This window comes from Dreissena polymorpha, chromosome 7 (genome assembly GCF_020536995.1).
Source record: "Dreissena polymorpha isolate Duluth1 chromosome 7, UMN_Dpol_1.0, whole genome shotgun sequence".
In the NCBI taxonomy this organism is placed as follows: Eukaryota; Metazoa; Mollusca; class Bivalvia; order Myida; family Dreissenidae; genus Dreissena; species Dreissena polymorpha.
The window spans coordinates 100,597,024-100,617,302 of NC_068361.1; the positions used below are offsets into that span (position 1 = coordinate 100,597,024).

The following is a 20,279-nucleotide window of genomic DNA, read 5'->3' on the forward strand; positions in this document are numbered from 1 at the left end:
ACTTAACAGAATTACTAATTGGTCAAATTTCCGTCATGTCAGGAATGAGGTTGTTCTCCTTTTACGTAATTCGAACATTGAATATTTTAACAGTATTGCACAAAAACTCAAGTCATCCGATCTCTGCGCTAAAGACTGGTGGACAACACTTCGGAAATTTATTCTTAGTTACACAACTTACTCAAATCCGCCTCTTTATGATAATCAAACCAATCTTTTTGTAGTGGAGGATACAAGTAAAGCTGATATGCTCAATAAGTACTTTTCTAGTCAGTGTTCAGTTGATAAAAGCAACCATTATCTTCCACCTATGCACCATGCAAACTCTAACAGCCTACAGTCTATACATTTAACAGAGGAGGAGGTTATTGACTCAATTAAATGTCTAAATATAGGAAAAGTGCCCGGTCCCAATGGAATAGATAACCGAATCCTCAAGGAGGCAATGTTTCAATTAAGCTACCCCTTATGTGATTTGTTTAACTCTTGTTTAAATACTTGCAAAATGCCTTCTTCTTGGAAAAGTGCAAATGTGTGCGCAACTTTTAAAAAAAGCGATCCATCCCTAGCGTCAAATTATCGTCCAATATCACTGTTAAATACTACTGAGAAGATCTTTGAGAGGATATTACATAAACACATTTTTAATTTTCTTCGTGCGAATGAATTTTTTGCTCCCACTCAATCTGGTTTCTTGCCTGGTGACTCCACTGTCAATCAGCTTACATATTTTTATGATACATTTTGCAGAGCCCTAGATAATTGCCTTGAGGTCAGAGTTGTATTCTTTGATACCAGTAAAGCTTTTGATAAAGTACGGTACAAAGGTCTATTATGCAAATTACAACATGCAGGCATTCGAGGAAATCTTTTATCGTTTTTGTCAAATTATCTTACCGATCGTAAACAGACAGTCATATTACAAGGATCGCATTCAACCCCTATAGAAATTCTCGCCGGAGTCCCTCAAGGCTCTATTCTAGGACCACAATTATATATCAATGACATCATTTCTGATATTAATGCACACATAACTTTGTTCGCTGATGACAACAGTCTTTTCATGGTCGAAAATTCACCAAACGTTACTGCAGCCGTATTGCAGTCAGACATTAATACAATTTTTAGCTGAGCTGAAAAATGGTTGGTATGCTTTAATCCATCAAAATCCGAATCAATGCTGATTTCTCGCAAAATAAATAAACCAACTCATCCACCATTGACTATGCAAAACGTTGATATTCCTAGTGTTGATGTCCATAAACATTTAGGAGTTTTTATGTCCAATGACTGTACATGGCAAGCACATGTATCCTTTAAAAAGGAAAAGGCATGGACGCGAGTTCATATAATGCGTCGACTAAAGATAATGCTTGACATTCATAAAACCGATCATTGAGTACTCAGACGCTGTATTTGATAATTGTACGCAATGTGAAAAAGATGAACTAGAAAAAACCCAAATCGACGACGCGCGAATAACATCCGGTTGTACACGTCTAGTTTCATTAGAAGAACTTTATATTGAATTAGGATGGGAAACTCTCAGTCAACGAAGACACAAACATAAACTAATATTAATGTACAAAATGAAGTCGAACAATGTTCCAAACAACTTACAGTCTCTTTTGCCCGCAACAGTTGGGTCGAGTAACAATTACTCATTAAGAAATTCGTCACATCTCCAAACAATTCAAGCGCTAACGTCACTTTATTCAAATTCGTTTCTTCCGTCCACTGTATCTGAATGGAATAATCTCCCCGATGACGCCCAAAACGCTGAATCAATCAATTCTTTCAAAGGCTTATTAACACAGATCAACCGATTGCAAAATTGCATACGGCGAAAGACGATCTCAAATGTTACACACGCGCCTTAGAACAAAGTGAAGTGCTTGAAATGAACAACGACGTCACATTATTTTCTCGAATGCACTCAGTACGCACATATTCGCGACGAACTTCTTAACTCAATTTTTGTATATTCTGTTCCCTGCATTTAGACAATTCTATATGGAGACAACACTCGTGACTTCTTAACAAATACTAAAATAGCTGATGCAGTTCACAAATATATTGTAAACAGCAATCGATTTGATTCGTAATATGCTACAGAACGACTCTCAACCTTCTTTTCCTTTTTTGCCATAATCCTGTATTTTAAAACTTCTTATATTCTTTCCCACGAACTCTGTCAGTCCTTTTCCTTCACCCTTCAAATGTTAACCTATTACATTTTTTGTTTTCCTTTTTAACAAATGAAACTCTATACTCAGAGTTTCTCTTTCTTTTTTTGCATGCCAATATTATTGTGTAATCATAAAAACCCAACTATGTTCGTCTAACAACATGTAATTGTATTTGTATAAGGAGAAGAACTATATATTACATTGACTTTCGTTCCCATCCTATTCAAACATGTTAACTGTATAAAGGTTGTATGCAATTCGATGTATAACAATATGTTTTGTTTGAAATAAATATGTTCAAACTAATGACGACAGTTGTATTTTAAAGTTGTCCAATCTGCCTTAGCTTACCTGTGCACAGGTTGAGTTTAAAGGACCGCATTGTATTCGTCGTTTGCCAGACGACGTCGATCGAGATTCAATTTTCATTAAAACAGCATCTCATCTCAAACCAACAGCATTGAATACTGTAAAAGAACCATATAGGACTGTTTATTGGTTACATTCTTTTAAATTTGTTGATATGTTGGGCAACAGTGTTAATTTAAAGGAATATTTAAGATCTTTGTTGAAACCACAACGGCCAGGGGTTTGATATTTGATAAACATTGTATAGTGGTCCTCTACGAAGTTTTTTGAAATTATGCCCCCAACCCAAGAATCAAATTTCGCCACGCCCCAGGGGCTTTACGATTGTTTTACACTTTTGTTAAAACCATACCCCTACGGTCTAAGCTTGCTATGACACAGGGGTCAAATGCGACATCTGATTGTGTTCCTTAAAACAATATTCTAAAAATCATGCCGTTGGGTTAGAGATAGCCCAGCTCCACGACACATGTGAGTGGTCTATAGCAATCTTAGCTCTTTTATTTGAGTTATTCTCTAATTCTCTAAGTTGGTTGAATACTACAAGGCGCGTTATTACCAGCATGTGAGACGAAAAGTATATCTAGACATAATAACATGGTAATTGCTGTGTTAATGTTTTAATGTATAGTGCATCGCATACATTGGTTATTCTTTAAACAGATATGATTGTATATACTGAAAAAAGTATGAACCAACTTAGAACAAACATCTTTGCTACAAAGTGATTGCAAACATGTTTAATTACAACAAACTGAAACCACGAAAGATTAAATAAGTATATACACATTGTTTTTATGTGAAACGAACAATTAAATAATGATATTCTGGTATCTTCACGGACAGACAAAGCATTAAGATACAAAATGGATGATAACAAGAAGACAAACACTATTTGAAAATTGAATCAAATGTGACTTAATCAAATGCTTAACAAATTTGTTTGTGGTTGAACTTGTTTCGGATAATAATTTGCTATCGTGTCTATTCAAAAAATATTTTCTTTGTTTCGCCTAAAATTTCTTTGATTTCTTCTTCTGAGAAGGACAGAGAGACTAATTTTGGCGAAGACATTTCAGTTAGATCCATTTCTGAACTTGGTTCTTCATTAACTCGGTTATATTTACTCGCATCTTTTAAGTCGTCAACGCTTAGCACGTCCGTATAATGACCAGTTTGCTGAACTTTGTCTTTAAAAACATCCGACAGGGCAGTGTCCGGTTTTTCAGGAAATTCATATTTACAAGATTGAGCCTTTATTGTATCGTTTTCATTAAAATCCGACAGATACTTTGGTATTGCCTTTTTACCTGGAACATAATCTTGCTTTGTCATTTGTTTATCGTCATTAACAGTACCATCACTTGACTTCATTTGCTTTCTTGGAAGAGGAACCGGTTTAATATGCCTAAGCTTGGAAATAACATCAAAGTCTGTGCTTTTTTCTGGAACTCGTTCAGATACTGGTTTGACGGCTTGCTCAACGCCTATTTCGGACGCCACTATCGGTTGTATATAAGCTTTCGGCAAGGGCTTTGGTTTAAGTTTTGGTTTTCTACCGGTAATGTCGTTCGATCTAGAGTTTCCACGTTTCGTCTCATTTTTGTTTGACGCGTGTTGGAGACCCATCATATGAAAATGCAATTTCTTAGCTGAGTCTGATTCTCCACCAGCTGCCGCTACACTATCAGTTAAGCCGCCTTTATTATCTGTAGCAATTGTATAAAACGCACACTCATTGCCATCATCCATGATACCTTCACGTGTTTGTTCAGTTTTGATTTGTGTTACATCGACGTTTGAATTAATGTTATCAATCGCTCCAATCGTTGAAGCATCTTTGGCTGTTCGAGAAATCGGTACCAAATAATCTTCAGTTCGATATGCTGCTGTATTGCAAACATCGTCGATGGTTAATGGTTCATTACTAAGGTTACCAGCTGTATTAATTGTGTTTTCATCAACACATGTTCTGTCGTTGTCGCTTTTGCTTATATCGGGTGCAGTTGATACACCTAGTTCTGTTTTACCTATATTTATCACTGCACTTTCAGCAACGTGTGTTAAGTAAGGCTCTTGTCCCGCTCGCGGTGTTGGGCTTTTACTTGTTCTAGACACTCCCATTTCCTCATATATGTCTTCATCGACATGTATGTCATGAGTTACGTCTTGGAAATCGCCTTCGATTGGTTCGTAGCCTTCTTCTGACTCAACGGGTTTCTTCTGTTCAACTACACATTTTGCGTCCGCATAGTCGTATTTAACCTCTTTAATCTTGTCTTCGATTTCATTGTATAGGTGATAATTAGCGTCCTCTAAAAACGATAAACATTATTGATGAAGTAACCAGAGTTTAGCATATATAAAAATATCGTAGGTTCTTCTTTAGTTTGGAACATCGGTATTTTGTACTGTCATTATTTTAAAACTACATTTGATCAATCGATTATAGCATTTACGTGAAAAGGCGTTAATAATTACATGTAGTTTATGAAAAATGATCAGCTGTTATAGCTAAAGCTACGATTGTATTGTACGTGATTCTTGGATACGGCGCTAAATCCCTGCTAAATTATCCAATAAGTCATATCATAGCAATACCAATAAGAATGCTCATCTTATTAATATCGCAAGTGTATATGGGCTAACTGAGTAAGTTTGAGCCAATGTATTTAGGGCTCGAACCCGAGAAAGAATGCTTGCTAGCTATGTTAAGGCCATTGAACGTACGTGCGTTTTATTTGAATGGGTCATGTTTCGGCCAAAGCGTGTTGATGTACGTGTCTGTTATTTCCATTGTTCCTAAATATGCATTTGTATGCAATCATGCTTTTGAGTTATTCGAATGGGCTATATGGGGGCATGCACGTTCAATTATAATTCTGTGCTCTTTAAATGAGTCTTGTGTATTCTTCATACACATTATATTAAACTCTTTTATTCGAATTATAAGGTGTTCACATTTAAGTATACGTGTATATTTTTCTTTTTGATAACATGTATGCTGATACCTGCACTTATACTTCCGTGAAATGTGATCATGTTTGAGCCTATCCATGTTAATATACGAGTGTATTATTTGTATGCATCTACATACGAGTACTAGCAACTATACCTCTAATTTATTCCAATACTTCATGTGTAGGCCTACACCATGCATTTTATACGTGTTTGCTATTCGGATGCGACATTATAATGTTCATACATGTATTGATACTGGTGTGTTTTTTGGATGTATCGTGCATTGATCGTAGCCCGTAGATAGTTTAGGTTACGGTATACTGTATAATTTTGGTGACCAATGCTGTACTCTCTTAACAAATAACAGCCCTTATTTGACGACACAGTTTTCTTTATAGGAAATGTGCAATTGCCTTGACTTTATTTCTTAAAATTTATTTGTTTGTGTGGTAGGAAAAACATTGTTGTGCACTACACAGTCAGTGTTCAGCATTAAGGTAGGAAACTGCATGATGGTACCCTGAAACTTGGCGGTATACCTTAAACTGGAAAAAGCCGGTAAACAGATGGCCGTAAAACAGTGACCGTTGAATCCTGGCGAGTTTTGTTCTTACATACCGCATGACCTATCTTGTTTATTGTTTAAATATATTTGGCTTGGAGTGCTTTTTAAGAAAAGGTTTAGTTATGAGGGGGTCTACATGCAAATGTTTAATGTAATGCTTTTACTTTTCATTTGCTAATGACAACGTTCAGTATATTGTGATCTAAATTATACCTGTATTTCCTGTGAAGGGCTGTCTTTCGTCCGTGAAGCCAGAAGCATCAAAGTCGTTTTTTCCTCGAACGTCTGAAAGAATGCCCGAGAATTTCAAATCACGTTTAATCCACCTAATTGTCTTGAGAATTGGCGACAATTTTATCACTAGCATCATAAATCATCAGGAACATGCATTACATGTAAAATAATAAGTTTGTAGTAAAATACGCGTAACAGAAAAAAAAGCAATTCGAGCTGGTAACGTGCATTGTGCAACCTTTTTATCAACAGTTAGGACAATTATTATGTCTGTGCGAAAGAGTAGCACTTGAAAAAAATCGTACTTTCATATCCTATCCTAACGCAATTGTCAAATAAATTACACTAAAGATTTACACGTTATGACATTGCATTGTGGCACACGCCCATACCTAGGTATCCACCCTTGAAGTTGTTCTAATCCGTCATATCTAACTTGTGAATTTATATGTACAATCGCTTTTTATTTGGTAAATAATCTTTGTATTACTTGTTTCAATGTAAAAATACTGAAAGATGATCGAAAACAAATCCTACCCCATACTCATTGTTAAAATATGGGGTGCAGGAAGAAAAACAGCACGAATCAGTTTACATCTTATAATTGTATACGAGGACATTAACGTGCATACTTACATCTATTTGGTTTAGACCTCTTATTCTGCGTTTGTACCTACATTGGAAATATCAGACAATCCAAAATCTGTCAGAAAAACAGGCTTATGTATATATATATATAAAAATTAAAAGTAATAGTAACTTTGCTTTACATTATGTTTTCACATATATATAAATATATATATATAAATATATATATATATATATATATATATATATATATATATATATATATATATATATATATATATATATATATTTATATATATATATATATATATATATATATATATATATATTTATATATATGTGAAAACATAATGTAAAGCAAAGTTACTATTACTTTTAATTTTTACCTAATTAGGTATGTATCATTATGTGTCGTTATGTGAAAAATTGCCAATCATGGTTCCTGTCAGCCGACATCCTATGATTGATAAGGCCATTTTTTCCTGTTTTTGAAAGAAGGCCACTGATGCTGATCTAAATTGAAAACAATAATAATCACCGCTATCATATACTCTTTTATAATTTATATATTCCTTGATCGAAAATCTTAAGTAACCTTTAATAAGTAAATGTAAAACGCCTGTTCTTTTAGTTAAATACTATAACAGTTCGACTGGAATGATTTAACATGTGTAAGCATGAACATGTACCTTATTTATTCAGTTAAGATAGATTTCATGTGTGTGTTATACCCACTATATAGCTTGTTAACATAATATTGTCTTTAATCTTACCTTGGAACAGTTGCCTGTTCTGCCTCTATCGCAAAGCTTGAGCCACCAAACAGCAATGGCCACGCCAACGACGATGAAAGCACCTACTGTTACCGCAGCGCCGACAATGACAGCCGTTTGGGGTTTCCAGCCGACGTCGGAAACTCGGATCTTGCACACCGTTCCCCGCCGTCGTCCTTTCCGGTCGAGTATAGGCTCCCACCCTGGGGGACATTCTTTCATGCAGCCATCATCGGTTTTGAACTCACATGCAGTGCACCCAGTAGCGTTCGGTCCGTCACACGCCTTGCAAGACGGGTCGCAAGGATGGCACTTTAAATCCCGGTGCTCGTAAAACGTGCGGACGGGGCATTCCGCCACACAATACAAGATATAAGTGTTTTTACTCAGCGTGAAGGTACCGTTTTGCGTCTGCGGACTTTCGCTGTCACCAGGAGACATGTCTCCGAAATTTGCATACTCATATTCTACATTATAGTAGTCTGCATCATGATATTCAGTACTATTAAACATATAATCATATTCAGTACTGATATTGAATTTGTCGGGGTTCATAGTTTGATTCGGGCATTGGACTTTATTTCCTGCAAAACAAAAATACGATAATGAACCAATTAAAGCGGGACTGCACGATTTTTATATGTGTTCAATTGTAATATATTGATAAAAATATGTTTCAATAACACACGATAGGTAAGAAAAATTATACATTGAAGACGAATTTCGCAAAATGCAGCAAAGACAAATTAGCACCCGAGCTGATTCTAACGAAGATATCTCGTACATATTTTCCTACAATAACCGAAGCATTCGTCTTTTTATTATGATCGCAGTTAGTGTTCGTGTGTCGTATGAATAGATATCGTTGCATGAAATGTAAATGATCCGTACAACTAAATTTAGATTCACATCGTACATGCATGATAAAAATGCTGGTGAATTCGACAGTACAGACATTTTCGATTTCAGAATTCAATATATCTGCCTTATTTCGCATTTTTCGACACATATTCTTCTTAACTTTTATTTTAATTTATAGTGAAATATATGTATAATAAGTTTGTTAGACATTTTATAAAAAATCATAAATATTTGACAACATCGTATAGTCCAGCTTTAATAAAAACGAATTACCGCATTTTAGTTGCAAATTTAATTTAAGGACGGTCAAAGCTTTATACACACCAGTGTGCCTCAATATTTACAGGAAACAACTGCAACGTTCACACTTGGTGGTGACCAAAAAGCGAACGCACTTTAGAGTTATAAAAAAAAGTTTATATACACTTCGATGTTGACCAAAAAGTGACCGTAATTTGGTATTGCACACGGAGGTTGGGTTGAAAACATACATGTACAGTATGGATCTACATAGCTTTATGCCTTTAAATGAAGTCTCTGAATATCTTTTTTTAACACATTACATCAATAAAACTAAGAACTGTTAATAATAAAAGTGGATGCATACTAAATAGAATAAGAAGATAAGAATAATAGTGTTGTGGTTAATTTGTATCGCTAACATGTATTTTCTGGAAGTGATAGCCGAAAAAAAACGATGTTTCTTCGTACATGTTTAGCGTGTTTGAACAAAATATATCAATTCCGTAAGCCGATGACAGTGTGAACAATCGTTTATCAAATCCCGGGAGATCCAAATTTTGATCCCACTCATTTTTCACGATTCCTCCCAATGCATTTATAAACATTGGCTTTACATATGAAACACAGACTCGATACAACCCTCAATAAGCTTTTAATATCATCGAGCCAAAAATTTTGCTTTAGACGACAAATGTATTTAATTATATGCTATTAAATGCGACCTTGATTACATACGTATTTAAGAAGTGGTAAAGGGTTCCATACGTATTTGAGTGGTAAAGGGTTAAATACGTATCTAAGTGGTAAAGGGTTTAATACGTATATAAATGGTAAAGGGTTGAAAACGTATCTAAGTGGTAAAGGGTTGAATACGTATCTAAGTGGTAAAGGGTTGAATACGTAGCTAAGTGCTAAAGGGTTAAACCCTACCTCTGATTTTCTTCCACTCCCTCGGACAGGTGAGGTCACATGACGTGTTTGCCGGACAGAGGCAGCATGGGTTCGGCTGAGTCTCTGTCGATTGGTTGCAGAACTGCGTGCTGACATCGGTCTAGAGTTAGTACATGTTGGTAAAATAGTTTAACATGTCAAATATTATGTAAATATAATTATGAACAGCGGTTGGTTTGTGTTTTGTTTTTGCAAATCGCGCCGATTCATAATTAATAAAATATATACTTAAAGTTCCCTCAACTGTAATGGAAATCGAATATGGTTATTGAAATGATAAGCCTCTTGAGTATGTATTAATGTTAAGTCAATGGTTTAAAATGTATGTTGGTCTCGCTTACTGTTCGCTTTATTTCACGCTAACCGCAACCCGTAAAAAATGGATGTCCTTTGTTGTAATGACTCACAACGGTCTGATATTTTAGCTCACAAATAATAACGAGGCAATTTTGCAAATCAGTATGGGCTTAACTACGCTAGGAACCGTAACCCGTGACTGCCTGTGTGGATAACTGCAGTAAAATTAAGCAGACGACGAATGCTTGGATAGGAGCGTCTGCTCTAACCACCGCATCTTCCTGTTTATAGTTCCCACTGGTACACTACATAGTGTGTATTTATTCAAAAGTATTTAACAGCTTGTAAGACAACGTTGGCCAGTCTAGTGTTTATCATTGAAATCTGTACATATTGGCTGCTTTCAGGGACAATGCATGTCAAATAAGATTAGCCTACAGGTGCACACTGATTAGCTGTATCATGTGCATGTTTCAATGTGTTCTTGTAGATATATTATTTTTGGTTTTCAAACGGATAATACATCCAGGAATGTAAAAATATTAGACTTCATGAACTGCATTGACTTGTACATTAAACAGACTGAAGGTTTATTTTTGGTAATTTGGTATCTTATTTCTATCCACCCCCAAATAAGGTAAACTTGAAAACGAATGATCTTAAATTACAAAGTCCTGTTTTTATTACATTTTTTACAAATATTTTTGTCACTGGATTTATCTTATACGTCCCTGGGAACAAAAATGACTTAAAACAGACATTCAAAGTATTTTTATAAAATGATAAATTACTTATAATACGTCGATAATCCTTTTGTAACAATTTATTTGTGTAATTTTCTCCCGTACAGACACTTGCTACAACTGATTTTTTGTAGTTTTCGTCTCATTAGATTCTTCTAGACTTTTGATATGTTTAAGAGTGAGGGTTGAAGTATCAAAATCAGTCATCATACTTTCTGTTGCAATTTGTTTGAGGTTTAGCCTATTTTGGGCTAGATTGACTGACTAATACAGCTGTTTGAAAGTTAAAGCAGTATTTACATTTCTAGTATGGGCCATAATGTTTAAAAAAGATTCGTAATTATGCAAACAAAACTTCAATTCCAAGCTATTTGAGATACGCGGATGATACCACTGACATATGAGACTTATAATTAGTATAATTATTGAAAGGCTAGTATATTGGTGTCTTAAAGGTAGACGGACTGGTTCAAACGTATCGACACAAGTATTGGGACGGAAATCGTTATTAAAAAGAGGACATGACTGGATTTCGGATTATCTTCAAAATATATATTCAGTTTAACATTCAAAAAAAAGACAGAAACCCCTTATCAAACAATAACATTCTATAATAATACATACATAACATTTTCTAAAAATAAAAAATCTACCCGACTTAAATACTCTTTTAATGATTTGGCCTTTCGGATGAAGTTCTACATTTCTCAAGTTGTGTCGATACGTTTTGTTTTTGTTTGTTTTGCCTTTAATAAATAAAAGCTAAAAATAAACATGTATGTTGTAATTAAGACCGTACAACAAATATGATATTAAACTTTGAATATGACATTAATAACAGCGGAGATCGGGATATCATCAATAATACAATATTAAATCAATGTCATTTCAAAATGTTTTGTTAAATGCATTATTTATAATTTATGTAAGACTACAATATTTTTTTAAATAGTTTGAAGATTTCAAGGTCGCCAAAGGAAGACTGGTGGTAACCCTCAAAGAGTCATCATATGACATGATATGGAAGGCAGGCATCGAGACACGTACAAGGCGAAAGTGGTCAGCAAGCCAGGCAGTCGCCCAGGCAGAAAGCAGGCTACGACACAAAGACATCATAGGAACCACAGCTATAGGAAGACAAGGGCTGGGCAGTACAAACCAAAACGCTGGAGCACTGCCGGTAAGAAAGAAAAAAGCCAAATGGTCCAGCATGAGACCAGGCTTTCAAAAGAGGAAGACAGGCGCACCAGAGCAGTCGTAATGGGAAGACAGTGTGCATGGACACAATGGCAGACCACAGAAAGACACCTAACATGGGCAGACATTTGGCACTACGAACCACTACGACTCAAATTCCTACTGAGATTCGTATATGTTCTGCTGCCATCTCCAGTCAATCTACACAGATGGGGATTAGTGGAAGACCCAAAGTGTCAGCTGTGCGGCAAACCAGGAACCTGCAGCACACCCTCTCATCTTGCTAGACAGCGCTAACACAAGGCCGCTACAGATGGAAGCACGACACGGTCCTCAAGGAGCTAGCAGACATACTAGAGCGGGAGAGAAGGAAAACAAGACCAACCAACAAGAAGGCATTACCAACAATCAAAATCGTAAAGGAAGGACAAACTGCCAAGAAGGCAAGAACTGCAGCAACATCTATCCTTGATGAATCAGAGTGTTGGGAGATGAAGGTTGACCTAGGAAAACGACTGGTATTTCAAGATATAGTCCCCACCACACAGAGACCAGACATAGTTATATGGTCTCCAAAGGACATGAGACTGGTGATGATAGAACTCACTGTACCCTGGGAGACTAGGTGCGATGAGGCCTATGAGCGGAAGATGGGAAAGTACACTGAGCTACAAGAACCGTGTAAAAGTCGTGGTTGGAGTGCCTGGCTGTTTCCCGTGGAAATAGGGTGCAGAGGATTCCCAGCCCAATCAGTATGGAGAATGATCAGCACCCTTGTGATCAAGGATGGTGAAAGGAAGAGGGCTGTAGGCAGACTTGGACAAGCTGCTGAAAGAGCATCCAACTGGCTGTGTAGATGAGAGAGGAGAAGAGCTGGACGCTAAACCACTGACCCGTAGTGTTTGGCCAACACTGCGGATCCACTACCCGGAGAGTGTCCTGGGATTAAAGGATAGAAACACTTGTTGATGGGGAGTTCCCAGCTGATGAGTCAGTGGTTTGTGCAGTTGTACCTGTATTCTACACATAATAATTATTAAACAAATATGTTGGACATTGACATTAGAACTGAATGTGTAAATAATTGCATTTTTGAGAATCAACAGTACATTAACAAACGAAATATTTACGCACAAAAAAAGAAACGCAATGTCTAACTTATTGTACAATTAATGAAATGTAGATTTACAAGTTAACACATTTATACATAACAATATTATTCATTATATTATTTTTTACGTAGTTAATACATATATACATAACAATATTTTTGTACGTAGTTATATAGGATCTGGCATGAGTTGTCATATCATCCCATATTTTATTAAACGAGTTCATGAATTTTGTAAGTAAGCGAGCCTTTGGCGAGCTTACTAACGAATTTCCTGGACGAGTTTAATAAAATATGGTATGAAATGACAACGAGTGTCAAATCTTTTTTAATGAGCAAATTAAATTTAAAAAAAATACGCAAACAAAATGATAAACCCTGAATATTGTTTACATTTCATGACGTCATTTGACGTTGCAACGTCATTTCAGCAAAATAACAAAATGCGATTGGTCAATCGAACGAAAATAAGCCAATGAAAACGCTTAAAAAGTATATTCAGAGGGGGTCATCACGTGACAAACAAGATGGCGACGTCCATGCCTAGGCATGTATTTTTCGTCGTTGTATGCCCTTTATTACTTGTATTATTTTATTTTATTCCGCCCACTTTCCAGCCATATTAAAAAGAATGTTACTGACTTTTATTTCTAAGTAATATTCGCTCTATATCTCGACTTTACTCGGTGCAAAATGTCTTAGCGGGATGACCTAATTAGGGCTCCACTAAGAAAATTCGCACCGAGTAAAGTCGAGATATAAAGCAAATTTAAATACGAAATAAACGCTAATTACCTTTTTACTGATATGACTGGAAAGTGATCGTCATTTAAGAAATAAACAGAAGTCGTAAAGGGTATAAAACGGCGAAAAATAACTGTCTCGTAATGGACGTCGTCATTTTGACTATCACGTGATTACCCCATCTGATATTACACATGTATAAGATAAAATATTCGCAATGGTTATATTACATAGAAAACAGGGTATGGCATGTGATAAAATACATTTATACATAAGATTATTTGGTGTACGTTTCAATATTCTGTATGATGGGCTACACAATTAAACCGTGTTTATGTTGTTGTATTCTACTCTGTTGTTTGGTTTTGTCTTGGTCTTTTGCATGTTTGATTTTATTGTTGTTTAATATTAAATTGTATTTTGCATTCTATTGTGTTTTTTCGTGTTTTTTTTGCATTTTATATTGTATTGTGCATGTGCATGCGTATCGTCATGTAGTTTAATGTCGAGTCATTTCATACTTTCCGTTTCAACACATCCAACAATCGTCGGATATTATAGTCGAGCCATTGCTGTAAAAGCACTGTGTAGTTAGTAAATTGTATCGCCCTTTTCAATGACACATATTCGGCCTTTTCGAAACTACATAAGTTGTCTCCCATTCGGGTACGTATCACAAGTATCCCGGGTAAAAAGCGGTCCGTCTAAAATGCGTATATGACTCATATCCGCGGATATGACCGAAAAGTGCGGATATGGACGAATACAGGCAATATCGACACTTTTTCTGCAATGTTTATTTTAATCTTTAATGAAAAATACACAATATGTATTAAATATGCAAATGACGTCATTTTAAATTAAAAGGTGAAAATTATCGATAAGTTTCACTGTTAATTTTCACTGTTTTAAACAGTTAAATTAGCAGTTTTCATTCACTGATATTTCTCTATAAACCACCGGAAAGCATAAAATAAATAGTAACAATCAAATATAAGATATTTTTACCCTGCATAAAGTTATTATAGCACTACAATATAGATCAGTTATTGGATAAGCCACATTTTATTTTATCATATTCGCGCATTTGAAATCATTATTTATTTCCAAATGAAAAATGCCACTTGAAACAGTGACATTTCAGACAATATTTACTGCATTCATAACTTTCAGTATATTTTAATAAATTCAACATTTTGTATTCAAATTAAAATAAAACCAGGGAAAAGTAACATCATTAATTACTTGTGGTCTGGCGATAATCGGCCCAAAAATATTGTACTATTTTTTAAAGCATATTGTATATCTAAATACTTAAGTTTTCAGACGACATCAAGAATAATAATACATTCAGTATATTGTATAAACATTATGTAAACTTATACAAAATAACATATGTGTGTCGGCGTGGTTAAATTGTTTGTGGTTTGTAGCCTTAAAACAATCTTCTGGCACTTCGTCATGTTCGCGGAAATGAATTTAGAGTTGAAAAAATGATAATGTATATTAAATTGTTATATTTTGAGACAATACTAACATATTTAACACATATTGTGTATTTTGTAATTGAAGATTAAAAAAAAAACATTGCAAAAATGTGTCGATATTGCCTGTATTCGTCCATATCCGCACTTTTCGGTCATATCCACGGATATGAGTCATATTTTAGACGGACCGCTTTCTACCCGGGATACTCGTGATACCTACCCGAATGGGAGACAACTTATGTAGTTTCCAAAAAACCCGAATTCAAACCTTTACAGTGGAAAGAAATCAAATCTCAGCCGCGGATAGCCAATTTATATAGATATGCTGTTATCTAAGATGTCTGTGTAAGCTGACCTTGCTTTTGAGTGTGCAAATACTAGATAGATGATAGTACACAATATTAATTTAGACTTGTTATATGACATTTTGATTTTCTATTTTTCGCATCTTCTCAACTGTTATTGTAGTCTATATCCCAAATCAAAGCTAAAGAAAAATGTAAGATAATATCATATGCGTGTGTTTGTGAAGGAATAATATATTTGAATGTGTTTGCTTAGTGTAATTTAAGTCAGTATTTATTCTTCGTTACACTTGTATAATTTTTTATGAATTATACCAACTAAAAATGAGATGTTGCCGACACTGAACGTCAGAATCTTAAAGGTATTTACCGGCATAGACCCTTGAACATAATTAACAAACAAACACCATTAAAATGTTTTAAAAGCTTAAAAGGTTTTAGAAGTGTGTTTATAGAAGTAGACATATAGACACTAATCTTCTAACTGATTTTTAAACATAAACTTGTAAATGGTCCAAAAAAGAGGTTTTTTTTGTACGACTTACATCTACAAACTTTATTATAGGTAGGTCGGTTTACAGGTTTTTGTTTTCTTTTTTTTATCACTAGTTATTTAACACTTTAATACGGATGTAAAAGAAAAGAAACAGTCCCAATATGTATGCATTTTGAATGTGTAAACGTGAATTTAACGATTATGATCGAATGTGGAAATATAGGAACTGATCGAAAACTTAATCTCGAATAAAACAAAGTTCAGGTTTGGACTGGTTGATGGAAACACACAACATTTGTATTTCTCACATCTTGCTTTATGGATGTACAATGACGATACTTTCTACATCAGTGTCAACTTCACGGACCAAACAACACGATTCAAAATATGTGCATGTGTTCATCGTATTATCGTTAGTACTATGCGACATTTCATGCAAACTCTTTAACAATGTCTTTAAAACGTTAATTAAACAACAATATGATCTTAAAAACAGTATCGGTAAATAACCATCGATTTGTATCCTGGCGTGTACATGAATCATACAACAAGGGTGTATATAATCGGATAACTTCGATTGACTAAACATACTTTAAATCTAAAGTAAAATACTTTTTTGGTTATTGCAATTAAAACCATTGTTACAGTTCTTAAGTTGTTTATTGTAAAATCAGTAAAATAGTATTTTCTTCGTCGCCAAAGAGCCCACAAAAATATTATGTTATTCTAAAAAAATGCAGTTAAAAGGACAGTGTTTAACATCATTTATGTACAAAGTATATACGCATACACGCCAGATAACATACATGTATATTATTGCAAAATACTGTTGACATAGTTATTTTAAAACAATTAATAATATGGTTTTAGCACAGAGACTTGCATTGTCGTGTTCATATCATACTTCTTTCATTAAATGCGTAGCTATACATAGTTTGTAGCTACATTCACAGCATGTCAAAACTAACATAAAATGTTGAATTTAATATTTAACATTTGGTCTCAATATGTTATGAGTTATTGTTACTAGGTAAGCTATATATAGAAGTAGGTCCACAATGTATGCAGATAGCAGATGACACCATGAACATGCCCATACATAAACATTTAAGCGAATTGAAATTTACTTACAGAGTACACTTCTCCGATCATCAAAAAAAGTACAACAATATCCAAAACATAAAATATCACCATATCTGAATGCGTACAATTTACAAGGTTGTTGTGAACTTTATATAAATCGCTTCGTTAAACACGTTACTTAAGGCAGAGACGCGTTCTTAAAGCAAGTAGAACTTAAATCACAGAGCCAGGTAGTGTGTCACTATCTTCCCTGCTAACGCAAAAATTAAAGGGGCCTTTTCACATATTTTGGCATGTTTTGAAGTTTGTCATTAAATGCTTTATATTTATAAATGTAAACGTTAAATTTTAAAAGCTCCATTAAAAAATTAAAAATTAAATTTAAAAAAGGAAAAAAAGTAGCCCGTAGCAGGGCTCGAACCAGTGACCCCCGGAATCCTGAAGTAAAAACGCATTAGCCAACTGAGCTATCCTGCCAAGCATAAATGAGATGCGTATTTTATACGTTATATAAGCAATCTTTGTAGTTTCACAAAATGTAAACGACAACAACAGAACTCTCCAAATTATTCAATCGTTTCGCGTTGCAACGCTTTATAATTTTCAGGTTTTTAAATCGTCAAAAGATGCATATAATGGCAAATGTTTAGTAATACTGTCTCCTCACAAATATCATAACTAAACCGAAAATTTGCGAATCTGAAACAATTTTTTTCAATTTTGTCAATTTACCAAACCGTGAAAAGATGCCTTTAAAGTCTGGTTTTCATTTTGTTTAAATGTTTTGTTAAATATTCCTTAGATTTGGGAGGATGTAGTCCAACTTGTTGACGCTCTCAAATATTAAGCTACTTTCTATATTGGTAATATTTGGAGCAAGGTTTAAATCTACTTAAAGTTTAAACTCCGCGTTAAAATGCCCTTTTTTAAAGCAATGCGCCATGCCCCTTTTCTCTCCTGGGAAAAACACTAGTTATATCATACCATATTTTATTAAACTCGTCCAAGAAATTCGTCAGTAAGCTCGCTAAAGGCTCGCTTACTAACAAAATTCCTGAACTCGTTTAATAAAATATGGTATGATATGACAACTCGTGCCAGATTTTATATATATTATTTTAATTCAAATACATCTTTGTTCATTTCTTTTGCGACCAATGCGTTTGTAATCAGCTTAAAATGTTCTTTTAATTGTCGCTTTTCTCGCTGTATTCGATCGAGGCGATGTCTCGAATGTATACAACAAGCTTATCGTGGGAGTATATATGTGTTTTTTAATGCATTTCTGCTTGCATTCAGTGTGTTTGTTATCAGACTTTTCCCTCTAGTTTAGTTTACCTCAAGAAATTTCATACCTCTCCTCGCGCCAGTAAATCCTATATGGCTCCGCTCTTGCACGAAGCGTTGGGTCTATTAATACATGTGCACCTCATCACTTCCCAGTGTTTAGGGTGGCAAGAGATCCTATGCATGTCAAGCTAAATTATCAGACTCGATATATAGTTAGCATAACTACTGCACATAAAGAGATTTGCGCCGCGTCATATGCTAATGTTTTCTTTGACATACCAGTGTGTGGCCAGTGTAGATCTAAACAAGCCTGCGCATTCTAAGTATCCTACTAGTAAGTACCTGGAGAACACTTCTGTGGTAATCTGTAGTATCATATATTGCCTATGAATGCCTGATTTATAATTTAATACATTAATAGATTAGAGAGTTTGGTTGCCTATAATGCTGATTGCTAGTGACAGAAATTTAACCTAGTAATGCCTAGCGTCTAGCAAAAAGGCCTTGGCAAACAGCGTAGACCCAGATGAGACGCCGCATGATGCGGCGTCTCATCTAGGTCTACTCGGTTTGCTTAAAATAATTTCTGTAAGAAATATTCTAAATATAGAAATAAATATACAAGACATGCCTAATTTTGGAAATAAATAAATCCAATTAAGAAGGATGGGAAAGTCCACTAGGCATAAATGGGTTAACACGCGACATTCTTTCCAGTCTATGCTGCTCATATGACCTTATAATAATTTATATTATCTACATTTGCAGATAATAAATTTCACACATCACCATCAAAAAGTAAAAACAATCTCATGCAATAAACACACTAAAACAAATACAACAATTACAAAATACAACAAACTAACAAGCCCAACAATGAAATTATTCTGATCGCACCCACCACTGGACTTTCTGTTTGGCTTCCAATGTCTTGCGATTCTTCGCAAACGTCACAATTGGCAACGCATAAGAGATCACCGTCTTCCTCTGAAATCTCAGAATTACCTTCGTTCACGCGTGTCTGTACGTGATAGGCGCTTTGCGCTCAAAATTCAGTCAGTTCATGATTGGAAAATTTCAGCTGTCACGAGATACCACGGTCTGATCTCCAGTTTATAAACGATTAGATGCGGTCAGTTGAGAATGTTTCGATTTAGTCACGGTCCAACACGACCATCACGTTCGGGTTCCCTGAATTAGCGCTCTATTAGAGGTGATACGTTACCCTATGTTCGTTAATTTACAATCAATGTCTTCTGTTGCAAAACAATACGATATTTTTGTACGATTTATTTAACGATTAAATCGATATTATCCACGATAATAGCCACGACTGAACCCGAATGATATAAATTAAAACCATGTTAACTATGGACTAGTAACAGTGAGTGACTTTTCATGCAAACGATCGAAAGCGATCACTAAGAAGTAAAGGTAAGAATAGATATATACGTGTACGATACGAAACACTACGATCTTATACGACTTGATCTCGAATAACCATTGGTTGCAGTTAATCGTGTTAATTGAAGAAAACAATTGAACCGTTTACAATTTTGCCAAAATTAACTATATTTACTTCAAGACTCGATAATAACACGATAAGATATCATAGGATCACCAACATAGGTTCATTCTTAGGACCACGATTTCAATCGTTACGCCAACCGTGATAGTTTTAGTCAAAAGAAATTGCCGCCTTTGAATACTTTGACTTTCGCATTGGTTTAGATTTATTCAGATTTCAGCTAGTGATTGTTAGAACCGAGCATTCTCGAGATAGGCCCGTGAC

The 20,279-nt window shown here is 35.0% G+C and overlaps 2 protein-coding genes across 3 annotated transcripts in view; one reads left to right on the top strand and one right to left on the bottom strand.

The window, feature by feature from the left end:
* Nucleotides 1-3,162: 3,162 nt before the first annotated feature.
* Nucleotides 3,163-17,441, bottom strand: LOC127837885 (uncharacterized). The gene is made up of 6 exons (XM_052365332.1): nucleotides 17,246-17,441; nucleotides 9,714-9,834; nucleotides 7,680-8,263; nucleotides 6,955-6,991; nucleotides 6,298-6,369; nucleotides 3,163-4,873 (listed from the first exon to the last, which is right to left on the bottom strand). Exons 1-6 carry the CDS (start codon nucleotides 17,306-17,308, stop codon nucleotides 3,543-3,545), a joined length of 2,208 nt encoding a protein of 735 aa, XP_052221292.1. The 5' UTR covers nucleotides 17,309-17,441; the 3' UTR covers nucleotides 3,163-3,542.
* LOC127837886 (myotubularin-related protein 9-like) overlaps nucleotides 15,791-20,279 on the top strand; it is a 38,928-nt gene continuing 34,439 nt past the window's right edge. The window contains exon 1 of one of the 2 annotated variants that reach the window (XM_052365335.1): nucleotides 15,791-15,812. The gene's annotated coding sequence lies outside the window, so the exon portion shown is untranslated. The other variant, XM_052365334.1, reaches the window with a different exon arrangement.